This window comes from Myotis yumanensis, unplaced genomic scaffold (assembly GCF_028538775.1).
Source record: "Myotis yumanensis isolate MYYU_CA2020_CCGP unplaced genomic scaffold, mMyoYum1.0.hap1 SCAF_12, whole genome shotgun sequence".
NCBI lineage: Eukaryota > Metazoa > Chordata > Mammalia > Chiroptera > Vespertilionidae > Myotis > Myotis yumanensis.
Window position 1 is genome coordinate 48,550,549 of NW_027223763.1, and position 14,049 is coordinate 48,564,597.

The following is a 14,049-nucleotide window of genomic DNA, read 5'->3' on the forward strand; positions in this document are numbered from 1 at the left end:
TTGAGCATATGTGATAATTTTTAAAAATTAGTTTTGATTTTTACTTTGTCACTTTCCTTTGAAGTCAGGCAGCATGTTGCATTGGAAAGAATCCTTCTAGGGATATCAGACACCAGGGTTTTAGTACCAACTACCATTACAAGATGTGGAACTTTAGGTAAATCACTATGAACCTCCATTTTCTCAACTGTAAAATGGGATTTAGACTAGATAATTTCTAAGGGTCTTCTTTCCTTCTTTAACATCTTGACAATATAGTTTCAGTATTTGTTGCCAAAACTGTTTTGAGTGGATCTGGGGCACTGCTAAAATCTTTTACAAAGTGCAATTAAGTACTATACCATAAGGACCCTTCAGAATTATCCCCAAACACAAACTGAATTAGGTGGAATACCATATAAACTTGATTGAGTTGTAATTTTAGTACCAGTAGGATAGAGCACAACCTCCTTGGTGTTACACCCAAGGAGTTGAGCTGTGCCTCCAGGCTTATTTCTAAACAAATCTCCCACGTAAGGAACCTCTTGCCCCAGGCAAACCCAATAACCAGCAGCAAATCCCTGGACTTGACATGCATGGCACTGCCTTTAGTCATTCTTCTTTTTCTGCCAAAGATGCACTTCCTCTTCACCCCCTTGTCTTCATGGAGAACTCAATGCATCCTTCAAGACCTGGCCCCAAGGTTCTCTTCAACTATTATTGTATCAAAGCCATATATTAATGTATCATCAGCTGCATTAGCCATGTATTTGTTCTTGTTTCTCTCCTTCAGATTTCATCTCCTACTATTTTTCCTGGCCTTCTTTCCATTCTTTGACAAGTCTCAGAACCTTTCCTCTGGCTCTTCCCTTTGCCTAGAAATCCCTTCCCTGCCCCCATTCCTGCTTTTTACACAACTGGCTCATTCATCATTCAGTTCTCAGCTCAAATGTAATCTCTGCCGAGCAGCAGTCCTTCCTGTCCTAGATCTATGCAAACCACTCAGAAGAGTGACTGGCCATAGGAAGCACAATATACATATTAGTCATTAATATGAATTGTTTCTGTCAGGTGGAGACAGGACACAACTGACAAATCCAAATTAAAGATGAATGTGATGGGGAAGGTGTGTGAGACAGAAAAATGAGAGCGGTAGGACATTTGCTTTCAGGAGTTCAAAACAATATAGTTTATTAACTTTATATTTACATATTTATAATATACAAATATGGGAAATCTAAAAGTTACTTAGAGTACCTCCTTTTTTTGTTGAATGTTATAAATTTTATTTCAAAATAGTTTAACAAACCTGATCTTACATTTTAATATTTTAAAATAAAATCCAGTATATCAAAATCTTGAACACTTAATTGTGAAAACCATCATTCAAGTCAACAATTTTGTGTTTTGAGTTTCAATGGGTAAACATAATATCATTTGTCTATGAAGAATTTACTTTGTTCCCTTCTGGCTTTTTCAAGGCTTTCAAAAGTAATCATTCCTTTTGGCAGCTGTAACTTATTTTTTTCTTTTTCCAATATGTTCTCAGCTTCACCTTAAATAAAGTACAGACATATACAAGGTGACAAAGGAGTATCAGCAGTTTGTGAGAAGACCTACTTGCTGTGTTCCTCAAATCTTACAGTTAAATATTTCACCCGCTTTCCTCAGGAGAAGTCATTTCCCAAAGGAAATATAGTGATGAATCCTGAAGACTCACAGAAAGATAAATCAGATGCCATTTTATTTGACAGAAGACAACATTTTAACATGTAGAAGAGAAAGCATACCAAGTAATGTTGTTTTTTTCCTTGAAGAAAAGTCAGGGTGCTAAAGATTAGTTGTGTTTGAAGAGGTTTGAGGTAGTCCTCTTCCTTTTGCCTTTTAATATATCATAAGTGACATGTGAGAAAATAAAATTTACTGAAAATTCTAAATTTTTAGGAAAGCTAATCTTTGACCTGAAACTACTTGTAAATACCCCAAATAATATTAAATATTCTATAGTCTGTATACCTACATACACACACATCTACACATTTCTATAAACAGTTCCTCTTTCAGATAACAGCTAGTAATTTGTTGGACCCATTAACATTTGCCAACTTTTAATGTTGAAGACTAATTAGAAAAATTAATTTTAAAATTGTGTCATAATACACATTGACATTTTATAAACTTTGGAAATGAAGGCAAATGTTTCCTTTAAGTTCTTGTCTTTTAGCACACAATTAATTCATACTCCAAACCTAACAGACTAAAATTTTCAAATTATAAGAGTACTTCAACCATCTCCCAACACTTCTTTTCTCAGTCTCAAATAGTAAGTAAAGATCATTATAACTTGTATATAATTAGGCCGGCCACTGATGACAGACTAGATGTTTCCATGTGAGAATGTCTTGCTGGCATGTAGCAAATCTCAATATGTGTTTACAGAATGACTGATGATAAAGCCAGTCAAACAGGGATTTTATATCTTGGGGTCATCATTAGTTAACAATGCTAAATGTGATAACCTAAAGTTTCTAATATGGTAAGTTTCCTAGTATATTCTAAAGATGTATTTCTTTTTACAAGAAATTTCCACAACATGCCCTGAAAGTATAAAATTCTGAATTTTGTAGACTCTGATGGACCTGTAATAAAATTACTTTAAAAATATACAATCAAACTGTTTCCAGAAAGTAAACTTGCTCTGTGACTTCTAATGTCCATTATAAAACAGTGAGACATAGTTGGGCTCGGACTAATGAATCCTTAAGTAGATGAGTGATGTGAAACTGAGCTGGTTAATTTCCAGCTTCAAATGGGATTGTACCAAAAAAATTAATTTGAGGGCCGGGGTTTTAGTACTCAGAATACATTTTCCCATAGTAATAATGCTATAAATCAATTTCTAGGCCATGAGCAAAGAACTCTTTAGCTTACAATATAGCTGAACTGTGATATCAATAACACCTGACCACAAAGAACACTTTTACATAGTATCTATGAGGAAATATATTTTCATTTTCAAATTTTTTTTTTCAGAACATAATTACCTCCTCCTTTACCATATCAAAGCAGTTCCCACAAAGCTTCAAGGATGGACCCATAGCCCAGGAGAGAGCAGGATGGCAAAATGAAGGCTTGGGAAAATACTGTTTCCAATGTTCTATGGGTTAAAGGCTCGAAAAGTGGGGACACGGGGATACTTGTATGAGTGTATTTCCCAGAGAAGTGGTAGGAATTTGGAAGCAGGAATATCCTAGACCAGTGGTTGGCAAACTGCGGCTCGCGAGCCACATGTGGCTCTTTGGCCCCTTGAGCATGGCTCTTCCACAAAATACCGACTTCTGCGCATGGGCCACGAAGTTTCAATCGCACTGTACATGCGCGCCCGCACGTGGTATTTTGTGGAAGAGCCACACTCAAGGGGCCACAGAGCTGCATGTGGCTCGTGAGCCGGTTTGCTGACCACTGTCCTAGACTAATGAGAAACTATCTTCCTAGGGCAGGAATGTCTTCTGAGTGCAGTGCTATTTGTATTTGCTAGGGCAGTGAGAGTCAAGGTTCTGTGAGAGGAGAGCAGCACAGTCTGGTGAATATTTAACAACCAGCTCTCTCCCGGGGGGGGGGGGGGGCGTGTGTTAAAATGTAAAGTTTATTAAGTACATATGTTTATTATAGATTTACTTATAGAAATATATATGTAGCACACAAGTTATAAATAATAAAATGTACAATACATTGTATCATAAATTCCATGTAGCAAATTGATTCTTACAGAATGTTTTCATTGATTTTTGCTGAACCCTTGAAGTCACAGCTAACCTATAGTAGCAGTTGGTGAATGAGTATAATTCCACTATGAATGAGGTTGATGTTTTCTTTTACATTGATAAGTAGGACAAAAGTGAAACAATGACATATGTTGGAACTTTACTCATTTGAGAATGATTTGAACAACTTTGCTGAATCAGATAATGGTTTTTTAAATATTGGGAGAATATTTCCTCATTTTTTAAGCCATTCACAATGTAATGGCTAGGGACACAACACACTTTTAAACATAATCTTCATTTTTTAAAAATATATTTTATTGAGGGAGAAACCAAGATGGCAGCATAGGTAAACACCGGAGTTTGCTGCCTCGAACAACCACTTCAAAAATACAACTAAAAGACAGAATGGACATCGTCCAGAACCACAGGAAGCCTGGCTGAGTAGAAATTCCACAACTAGAAGGAAAGAGAAAAGCATACCGAGACTCAGAGGAGGCACAGTGCGAAAGTAAAATACTGAGGTACAGAGGTGCATGTGGAGCGGGCTGGTGGCTGAGGGCGCGGTTGTCGTTTTCAATCTGGAGGGAGTCTCAGGCTCTGAGCTCCAGTTCCGGGCGAGTCTCTAGGGACCCAGACTCATACGGGAGAAGCGGGACTGTCTGGCATCGGTTGGAACCTGAGGGCAGCTTTCTCTCCGAGGGGCTTGCAGCAATTACCAGGACACTGAGAAGCAGAGTCTCAGAGGGCAAGTCTGAGAGCAGCCATGACTGCTAGCCCCACCGTGTTGATCCCCTGGGACCCACCCCGCCCAAGTCCTGCAGGGAGTCTTTTGCTGGATAGCCGCAGGCAAAGGCTAGATTAGCACCTCCCTAGAGATCCAGGAGCCAGGAAGCCCAGAGGTCAGAGTGGGACCATCCAGTTTGCAGCTCCCTGGAAACATAAAGGACACACTCAGGGCGCAGACTCAGTGAGCACCAAAGCCCCATTGAAGCAAGTCTTGCCCCAGAGGGGTGTCTCCAGCACAGAAGTTCTCCCACTGCAGACACAGCTGATTCTCACAACAATGAAGGCTTAACTACAACAAGACTGTGCACAAAGACCACAAGGGGGTGCACCAAGAGTGTCCTCCTCAGGTAATTGGGGAGGCTGAACCACTGGGCCCTAGAGGACACTCAGCACAGAAAACCACTTTTTCAACACAGGGAAGCATAAAAAATGCCAAGACAAAGAAACAGGACACAAACTAAAGAAATGGAGGAAAGCAAACTGCTGGATATAGAATTCAGAACCACACTTTTAAGGTCTTTAAAGAACTGTCTAGAAGCCGCCAATAAATATAGTGAGATCCTCAAGAAATCTAGTGAGACCCTCGATGTTGTGATAAAGAACCAACTAGAAATTAAGCATACACTGACTGAAATAAAGGGTATTATACAGACTCCCAACAGCAGACCAGAGGATTGCAAGAATCAAGTCAAAGATTTGAAATATGAAGAAGCAAAAAACACCCAACCAGAAAAGCAAAATGAAAAAAGAATCCAAAAATACGAAGATAGTGTAAGGAGCCTCTGGGACAGCTTCAGGCGTACCAACATCCAAATTATAGGGGTGCCAGAAGAAGAGAGAGAGCAAGATATTGAAAACCTATTTGAAGAAATAATGACAGAAAACTTCCCCTACCTGGTGAAAGAAATAGACTTACAAGTTTAGGAAGCACAGAGAACCCCAAACAAAAGGAATCCAGAGAGGACCACACCAAGACACATAATTAAAATACCAAGAGCAAAAGACAGAGAGTATCCTAAAAGCAGCAAGAGAAAGAAAGTTACCTACAAGGGAGTACCCATACAACTGTCAGCTGATTTCTCAACAGAAACTTTGCAGGCCAGAAGGGAGTGGCAAGAAATGTTCAAAGTGATGAATACCAAGAACCTACAACCAAGATTACTTTATCCAGCAAAGCTATCATTCAGAAGTGAAGGTCAGATAAAGAGCTTCACAGATAAGGAAAAGCTAAAGGAGTTCATCACCACCAAACCAGTATTATATGAAATGCTGAAAGGTATCCTTTAAGAAGAGGAAGAAGAAGAAAAAGGTAAAGATACAGATTATGAACAACAAATACACATCTATCAACAAGTGAATCTAAAAATCAAGTGAATAAATAATCTGATGAACAGTATGAACTGGTGATTATAATAGAATCAGTGACATAGAAAGGGAATGGACTGACTATTCTTGGAGGGAAAAGGGGTGTGGGGGATGCGGGAAGAGATTGGACAATAATCGTGCACCTATGGATGAGGACAGTGGGTGGGGAGTGAGGGCAGAGGAAGGGGTGGGAACTGGGTGGAGGGGAGTTATGGTGGGAAAAAAGAGGAACCAATGTAATAATCTGAACAATAAAGATTTAATTAAAAAAATATATATATACATATACATACATGTATATGTGTGTGTGTATATATATATCTGTGTGTGTGTGTATATATATATATATATTTTTTTTTATTGATCTTCCACAGAGAGGAAGGGAGAGGGATAGGGAGCCAGAAACATCGACGAGAGAGAGACATCGATCAGCTGCCTCCTGCACACTCCCCACTGGGCACGTGCCTGCAACCAAGGTACATGCCCGTGACCGGAATCGAACCTGGGACCCTTGAGTCCGCAGGCCGATGCTCCATCCACTGAGCCAAACCTGTTGGGGCCATAATCTGCATTATTAACATAGCCTTCATCATTATCTTAAGTCTAGACCATGGGTTGGTAAACTTTCTTAAAAGTCCAGACAGTAAATATTTTAGGCTTGTGAGGCCTTTTGTTTCTGTTCCAAAGAGGCATCTCTGTCATGGTAATGAAAAGCAGTCAAAGCCAACTCAGAAATGAATGGCATGTCGATGTTCCAATAAAACTTTATTTTCAAAAACAGGTGGCCAGCCCACAGGCCATAGTATACCAACTTCTGGTCTAAACAATAAACAACAACAACAACAACAAAATAAGTCAAGTCTTGATTTTACATTTGCAGATTTCCATGGTGTAAATCCTTCCACCACAATCAACTTCAGGGTACCAATGGGATGTCACTAAAGTCAGAGTTGTATCTGTATTTTATTGTATTTGTATATTGTATCTGCATTTCTACCATACAGATACAATAGATATTCATAACTTAAGAGTATAGACATATATAATATAAATTTGTAGATTACAGTATAGTAATTAGCTGATCAGTTGAGTACTTTTTACCATTGTTTTCAATATAATTTAATGCTTATTTTTTGTAATTTATTTCATTGTAAGTTTATATAATCTAATTTTTAATAATTATTATATTTAAAAACCAGGGAGAGGGTCTTGTCAGAATCTTCCTAAGTCAAGGAATCATAAGAAAGGGATCCTTTAACCAGGTAATGAATCAGAAATAGAGTCTGGTTTATCAAAAGCTTACCTTTCATTCTTTGTAGAAGGGTTCCATAGCCCAAGTCATACTGGTAGGTGAGGACAAAGCCTAATGGAATGATAGGGAAGAGGAAGGCTGGCTTCTTCCTTTTTATTGCTCTGGTTCAAGAACAAAGCAAAATAAATATCAAGAAATGATCGTAAATACATATCTTTATACTCGAAAATAAATTTACCTGCTTTTTGAAAGAATGTCCTTTATTTCAAAAGTTACTTAATTCATTTGCATCTTCTTTGAAAATAGGATTTCCTTACCCATAACCCCTCACCAGATTCTACAGTTCTCCTGGACAGGCAGGGTCTATGAATTACTCATTTGTATTTGATGTTGAGGCTCAGATTACTCATTTTATAAATAGTGAAGTGTTGATATCTACCATTTAAGGCTTGTGGAGATAAACTTGTAGAAGCCTCCTGTCTCAGTGCCAAGTTAGTTCTCTAACTTGTAAAATGGACAAAAGAACAGAGGCAATCTAATAAACTAAAGGCAGAATTAACTATTGCTACCCTGTTTCTACAGAATTACCTCCGAGGATTAAGCTATAATGGATTACTTTGTTTACATGCACAGTATTTGGACCAAAGTCCTGTCTTGGCCAACTGAATAATAATATGATAATGGCAAAGACAAAATAAATAAATTATTTAAGAAAATTTTAAAGTAAATAACAAACATACCCAGCTGTTAAAGAGATGGCTGCAATTCCAAAAAATGTTCCAAAATATTTGAGGAATTCCCGAGACCAAGCAACCTGCATGGCCATTTGTCTTTCTCTCATTTCGTTCTGCATCATTAGCTGTCTTTCCAGCTGAAGATAAAAAAAAAAAAGGGAAGAAAAAGAGAAAGTATGGTTACTCCCCTTTTGAACCTGAGCAGAGTAAATAATCTGCTTTTCCAGTGAATTTTCATTCTTCAATTGCTTTGATTCATCTTTTTTTTTTTTTTTTTAATTCTCAATAGACTTTTACTAATGTCCCTCTGGACAGCTATCCCCAACTCTTACTTTGTCAGTGAAATATAAACAGAGTAGATATGATATTCTTTTTCTATGTCTTGAGGTATTGAACACAGGTAGTTTGAAGCTTTTATCCAAGCCTAACATATATGGTCAGCATATTATATCACGTGAGGAAAGATCTACATGTAAGAGTTGGTGTTTCCATCTCTCTCTCCCTCTCACTTCCTCTCTGAGATCAATAAAAATACATGAACGGCGTTCCACCTCTGAAACAATGTTTACTTTAAAAAAAAGATTTGATCATTCTTTGTCAAAGTAAAAAATCTCGTGGAATGTGTTGATCTCCCCTGGACTATTATGGCTGCCAGCAATTTTAGAATTTCCTGGCTTGTGATGCATCAGTTTAATCTCTGCCTTCATTCTCACACAGCCTTCCTCTCTGTAAGAATTCTAGCTACTTTAATAGACAATTGTCTAAAAGCTGTAATATACTGCTGCCTTCATTATAGGATATAGCAAATAAAAATTGTTTGGTTGTTTATTTATAAATTTAATTAAATAGTTGTCATATACAAGGTGTGGCAAAAGTAGGTTTACAGTTTTTCCTATGGAAAATAATATAACAATAAATAATAATAGAAGAATAATCTCTGTTTTGTGTACTCATAGCTATAAACCTACTTTTGCCCAACCTATTCCTCTTCCAGGAAGGAGTGGAGGTAGTTTGAACATAAGGAAACTTCTTTTTATAGAGACAGAGAGTCATCGTTAGCTCTCCCACACTGTCATGCAGTGGTGCTGTCAGAGCTCACCGGATGGTCCCAGGCCTCTGTGTCCATTTTCTGTCTCCTCCTCTGTCACGCTGTTATTTCTCACTCTTAACAATAAATCCTTCTCTAAGGACCAATCTCTCCTGACTTCCCTTCTTCCTCTGTCTCTTCCTCTCGATCTCTCAATGATCTGTTGCTTTTGATTGTCTAGGGCAGTGGTCGGCAAACCGCGGCTCGAGAGCCACATGCAGCTCTTTGGCCCCTTGAGTGTGGCTCTTCCACAAAATACCACGTGCAGGTGCACACAGTGCGATTGAAACTTTGTGGCCCGTGTGCAGAAGTTGGTTTTCGGCCTGGGCGAGTCCATTTTGAAGAAGTGGCGTTAGAAGAAGTGGGGGTACGTTTGCTGAGGTTGAGCCCTCAGATTGAGGACGTTTTTAGCAAAGGCCAGCTTAGGAGTACCCTAATTAAGTTAATAACAATGTACCTACCTATATAGTTTAAGTTTAAAAAATTTGGCTCTCAAAAGAAATTTCAATTGTTGTACTGTTGATATTTGGCTCTGTTGACTAATGTGTTTGCTGACCACTGGTCTAGGGGCAGTGAAAGAACAAACCTTTTTAGAACTGTGTATAAAATAAAAGTACCTAGTTCCTAATGAGGACCGGGAAGCCGGGGCTTCCTATGAATATGTTGCATACATTTTAGAACATGGCCTCGTTATAATTATTTGGTTCTTTTGTCTTTAAGTATTTTTTTCTTGCTTCCTCATCATGTTCCAGATAAGAGGTTGTCAGTGATATGACTTTGGTCTGATGAGATATCATTACAGTTAAAATGAAATGGAGAGTAATATTGTTTATACCATTTATAATAATAGCCAGAAAATTAAAGTACTTACTTGTAAAAGGGAAGCAAAACAAAAAGACAAAACTAAACACAACTGACTATAACTATGAGAATGTTCTTTATTTAGTTTCCCTTCTGTCTTCTTAGTGAGTTATGCTTTTCTGGTCCTACATTTCTATATCTTCATGCAATCCTGAAAACTAAAGGTTTTTATTCAACAGAAAGTACTTTTTGTACTGCCATGTGGTTTTGTTACATTCAGAAATGTTCTGAATATAAAATAATTCCTCAAAAAATGCTTTAAAAGATGGAGGAATCCTAAGCAAGAAACTAGTAAGGGGGATTAAAGGCCATGTTGAGCAAAAGCCATTCCACCTGGTTGACAGGAATTTTTTTTTCTTATTTTTAAATTTGCTTGACAAACTGATTCTAAAATTCCCTGGGAGCAGAAAATATGCTACAATATGGATGAACCTCAAAAATATTATACTAAGTAAAATAAACTAGACAAAAAAGACTACATATTTTATGATTCCATTTATGTCCAGAAAAGGCAAATGTACAAAGATAGAAAATAGATTAGTGATTTCCTAGGTATAGGGCCAAAATCAAAGATATACCGTAAATGAGCACAAAGGAATCTTGGGAGATGATGGAAATATTCTAAAACTGGATTATGGTGATGGTTGCACAACTCTATAAATGTACTAAGAATCATGGAATTTTACCCTTACAATGGGTGGATTTTATACTATGTAAATTATACCTCAACAAAAGTGTTTTAAAAACTAGAAGTGGGACAGAGTACCCTTTCAGCATCAGTCATAATAGGTAAATAACAGTATGTTTATTTTAAATCACTATGAAAAATAAGAACTATCTGTGGTATAGTTCCCTGACCATACAATTATTCCAGGTCTTTCAGGTCCACTTTCTACAATTGTTCAAAAACATCTGGACCATTAGGTAAGAAATAATTTTATTGCTGAAACCGGTTTGGCTCAGTGGATAGAGCATCGGCCTGAGGACTGAAAGGTCCCAGGTTCGATTCCGGTCAAGGGCATGTGCCTGGGTTTCGGGCATAATCCCCAGTGGGAGATGTGCAGGGGGCAGCTGATTGATGTTTCTCTCTCATCGATGTTTTTGACTCTCTATCTCTCTCCCTTCCTCTCTGCAGAAAATCAATAAAATATATTTTTTAAAAAATAATTTTATTCAGATGTAAAGACTTTGTAACTTTATAATAAAACATTCCATCTTTATATTTATCAAAGAGAGAAGGAAAGACTGTTTAGCATTATATATATTCCTTTTCATAAATAATTACTTTTAAGCTTCATAATCATTATTTTTTCTGTTCTCATAATAAAATTACTCTACCAGAATTTTCTTTGCAGTGGTAGGAGGTGGGAGGAAACTGATTTCTCTCTGTAAATGTTTCTTTTTTTCCTTCAAGCTTCCCTAATTCTAATGCTAATACCACCTTCCATGGGTATTAGAAGTTACTGCCCTAAAGAGGTACAATCTACACCAAAGCAAAGTTTTGGTCAAGAGGGTGGGTTGAACTGATCTGTCTTCCTACAGGGGTGGGGAACCTTTTTTCTGCCAAGGGCCATTTGAATATTTATAACATCCTTCTCTTAATATAATTGACTTAATATAAATTTATGTTGCTGTGAAAAAAGCTCCCAGATTTATTGAATTTCGAGTCCTACCTGCAGTTGCCTTGGCAGGGCCAGACCAAATGATTTTGTGGCCCTTATATGGCCTGCAGGCCAGATGTTACCCACTCCTGCTTTAAAACATTGCTCAAATGTCAACCCATCATCTCTTTTGGAAAGTATTTTGGGAGTTCAGCTTGGATGGTTATTAATCTGTACATTTTTTTTATTTAGAAGAAAATACATTTATACAGTAGCTAAAATCAGAACCTAGTTAACATCAAAAACTTAATCTAGTGATATAAAGATTATTATTAAGAAGAATTCCTAGGGCAGGTCATCTCCAATTCTAATTAATTTTAGCCAAGCATTTAACTTAGAAATTTCTTATTTAAACTTGATTTCAGTATAAAAGCCAAAGTAGATTATGGAAAGAATTCATCATTTATCCATTTCTGGGAAATAATAATTCCACTATCCATGTTCACATGTGATTTCAAAAATAAAATATCATCTCATTATTATAAGGAAATAATCATTACAGTGGGGCCTTGACTTACGAGTTTAATTTGTTCCGTGATGGAGCTCATAACTCAAATTACTCGTATATCAAATCACTGTGACGTTTGCTGCGCCAACTAGTGGGGGGGTATCTGAAACTGGCTCGTAATCCGAATTTTTTTGATCTTGCAACTCAAAGCAAAAGATCAGCTGAGAGACGGCTCATATCTCAAAAAAACTCGTTAGTTGGGACTCTCGTAAGTCAAGGCCCCACTGTAATTCCTGATGGAAAAATAATTATTTTTACATTCTGTTTTGTTCTGACTTGTATGAGTCTAAGACTTGTATAGAAAGATAAGTCTGACCCAACCATAACCAATAAATTTTAGATTTGTTGCTGTTTAATTCCTATAGTGACATTCATTCTTCCTTCACTACAATCCTATATAATAAACATCTAATATGCTAATTAGACCAAATGGCAGAACGACCATCTGGACGAAGCTGGGGCTGTGAGGGCCGAGCACCTTGCACGAATTTCATGCATCGTGCCTCTAGTGCTAAATAAAAACCCAAACTGAATTGCCACAAATAGAGAAAAGTCAAACTGAGAAACATAAATGTAATTATGTTTTATGTAATTAAATGGAATGACATACATTGAGAAACTTAAATGTAATTAAGTTTTATGTCAAAATTTTCTTTTATAATCCTGATTTTTTTTCTTAATAAGAAAGGGGTACATTTTTTAAAAATATATTTTAAAATATTTTTTATTGATTTTTTTACAGAGGGAAGGGAGAGGGACAGAGAGTCAGAAACATCGATGAGAGAGAAACATCGATCAGCTGCCTCCTGCACACACCCTACTGGGGATGTGCCTGTAATCATAGTACATGCCCTTGACCGGAATCGAACCTGGGACCCTTCAGTCCACAGGCCGACGTTCTATCCACTGAGCCAAACCGGTTAGGGCAAGGGGTAAATTTTTTATGGGCTGTCTATTCACACTGACTTCTTGTACTGAAACTAAAGACTAATTTGATAGTACTGACAAGCAAGCTAAGATATGAAGTATTAAAAACAATAGTGGCTCAGTTTCAGCCCTTGTTGGGCAGGGGCTGAAAAGAGAGCATGATGGAAAGGGAAAAGTGCGAGCATTTATGAATGATAGAAACTAGCATCATTGACAGTCTAAAAGAAGATACCACTTCCTATTAAAACAAACAGAAAATGAATTTCAGGTGAATCAAAGCCCTAAATGTACCAAATGAAATAAATTTATAATTAAAATTTGGAGATTGCTTGTATAAGCTTAGGAAGGCAAAGGCCTTTTCAAGGAAGAGAGAGGACACATGAAGGAGAAGATGAACACATTTTATACATTAATAATTAAATATTAGCCCAGCCAGTATGACTCAGTGGTTGAGTATTGACCAAGGAACTAGATGATCATGGTTCAATTCCTGGTCAGGGCACATGCTCGGGTTTCGGGCTCAATCCTCAGTATAGGGCGTGCAGGAGGCAGCCAATCAATGATTCTCTCATCACTGATGTTTCTATCTCTCTCTCTCCCTCCCTGAAATCAGTAATAAAAATATATATATTTTTAAAAGACTGGGAGAAATTTTAAGTAAGGTTGTGTTGGGGCCACAGCTGTATGGTAGTTTTTTTGTTTTTGTTTTTATTGTTGAAAGTATTACATATAGTATTACACATGTTTCCTTTTTCCCCCCATTGACCTCCCCCAGGCACCCCCACCCCACGGCACATGCCCTCACCCCCCTAGTGTCTGTGTCCATTGGTTATGCTTATATGCATGCATACAAGTCCTTTGGTTGATCCCTTACCTCCTCCCAAGCCCTCCCCTGTCTTTCCACTGAAGTTCGACAGTCTGTTTGCTTCTCTGTCTCTGGATCTATTTTTGTTCATCAGTTTATGATGTTCTTTATATTCCACAAATGAGTGAGATCATGTGATAGTTATCTTTCTCTGATTGGCTTATTTCTCTTAGTCTAATGCTCTCCAGGTCCATCCATACTGTTGTGAATGGTAAGAGTTCTTTTTTTTTTACAGCAGTGTAGTATTCCATTGTGTA

The 14,049-nt window shown here is 37.4% G+C and overlaps 1 protein-coding gene across 4 annotated transcripts in view; it reads right to left on the bottom strand.

The window, feature by feature from the left end:
- Positions 1-1,220: 1,220 nt before the first annotated feature.
- PLGRKT (plasminogen receptor with a C-terminal lysine) overlaps positions 1,221-14,049 on the bottom strand; it is a 50,338-nt gene continuing 37,509 nt past the window's right edge. Inside the window, exons 4-6 of one of the 4 annotated variants that reach the window (XM_070431604.1) lie at positions 7,890-8,020; positions 7,201-7,310; positions 1,221-1,534 (exon numbers count right to left, since the gene is read on the bottom strand). In XM_070431604.1, coding sequence (XP_070287705.1) covers positions 1,413-1,534; positions 7,201-7,310; positions 7,890-8,020 — 363 coding nt within the window. In that variant the 3' untranslated portion in view covers positions 1,221-1,412. The other 3 variants (XM_070431603.1, XM_070431606.1, XM_070431605.1) reach the window with 3 other exon arrangements.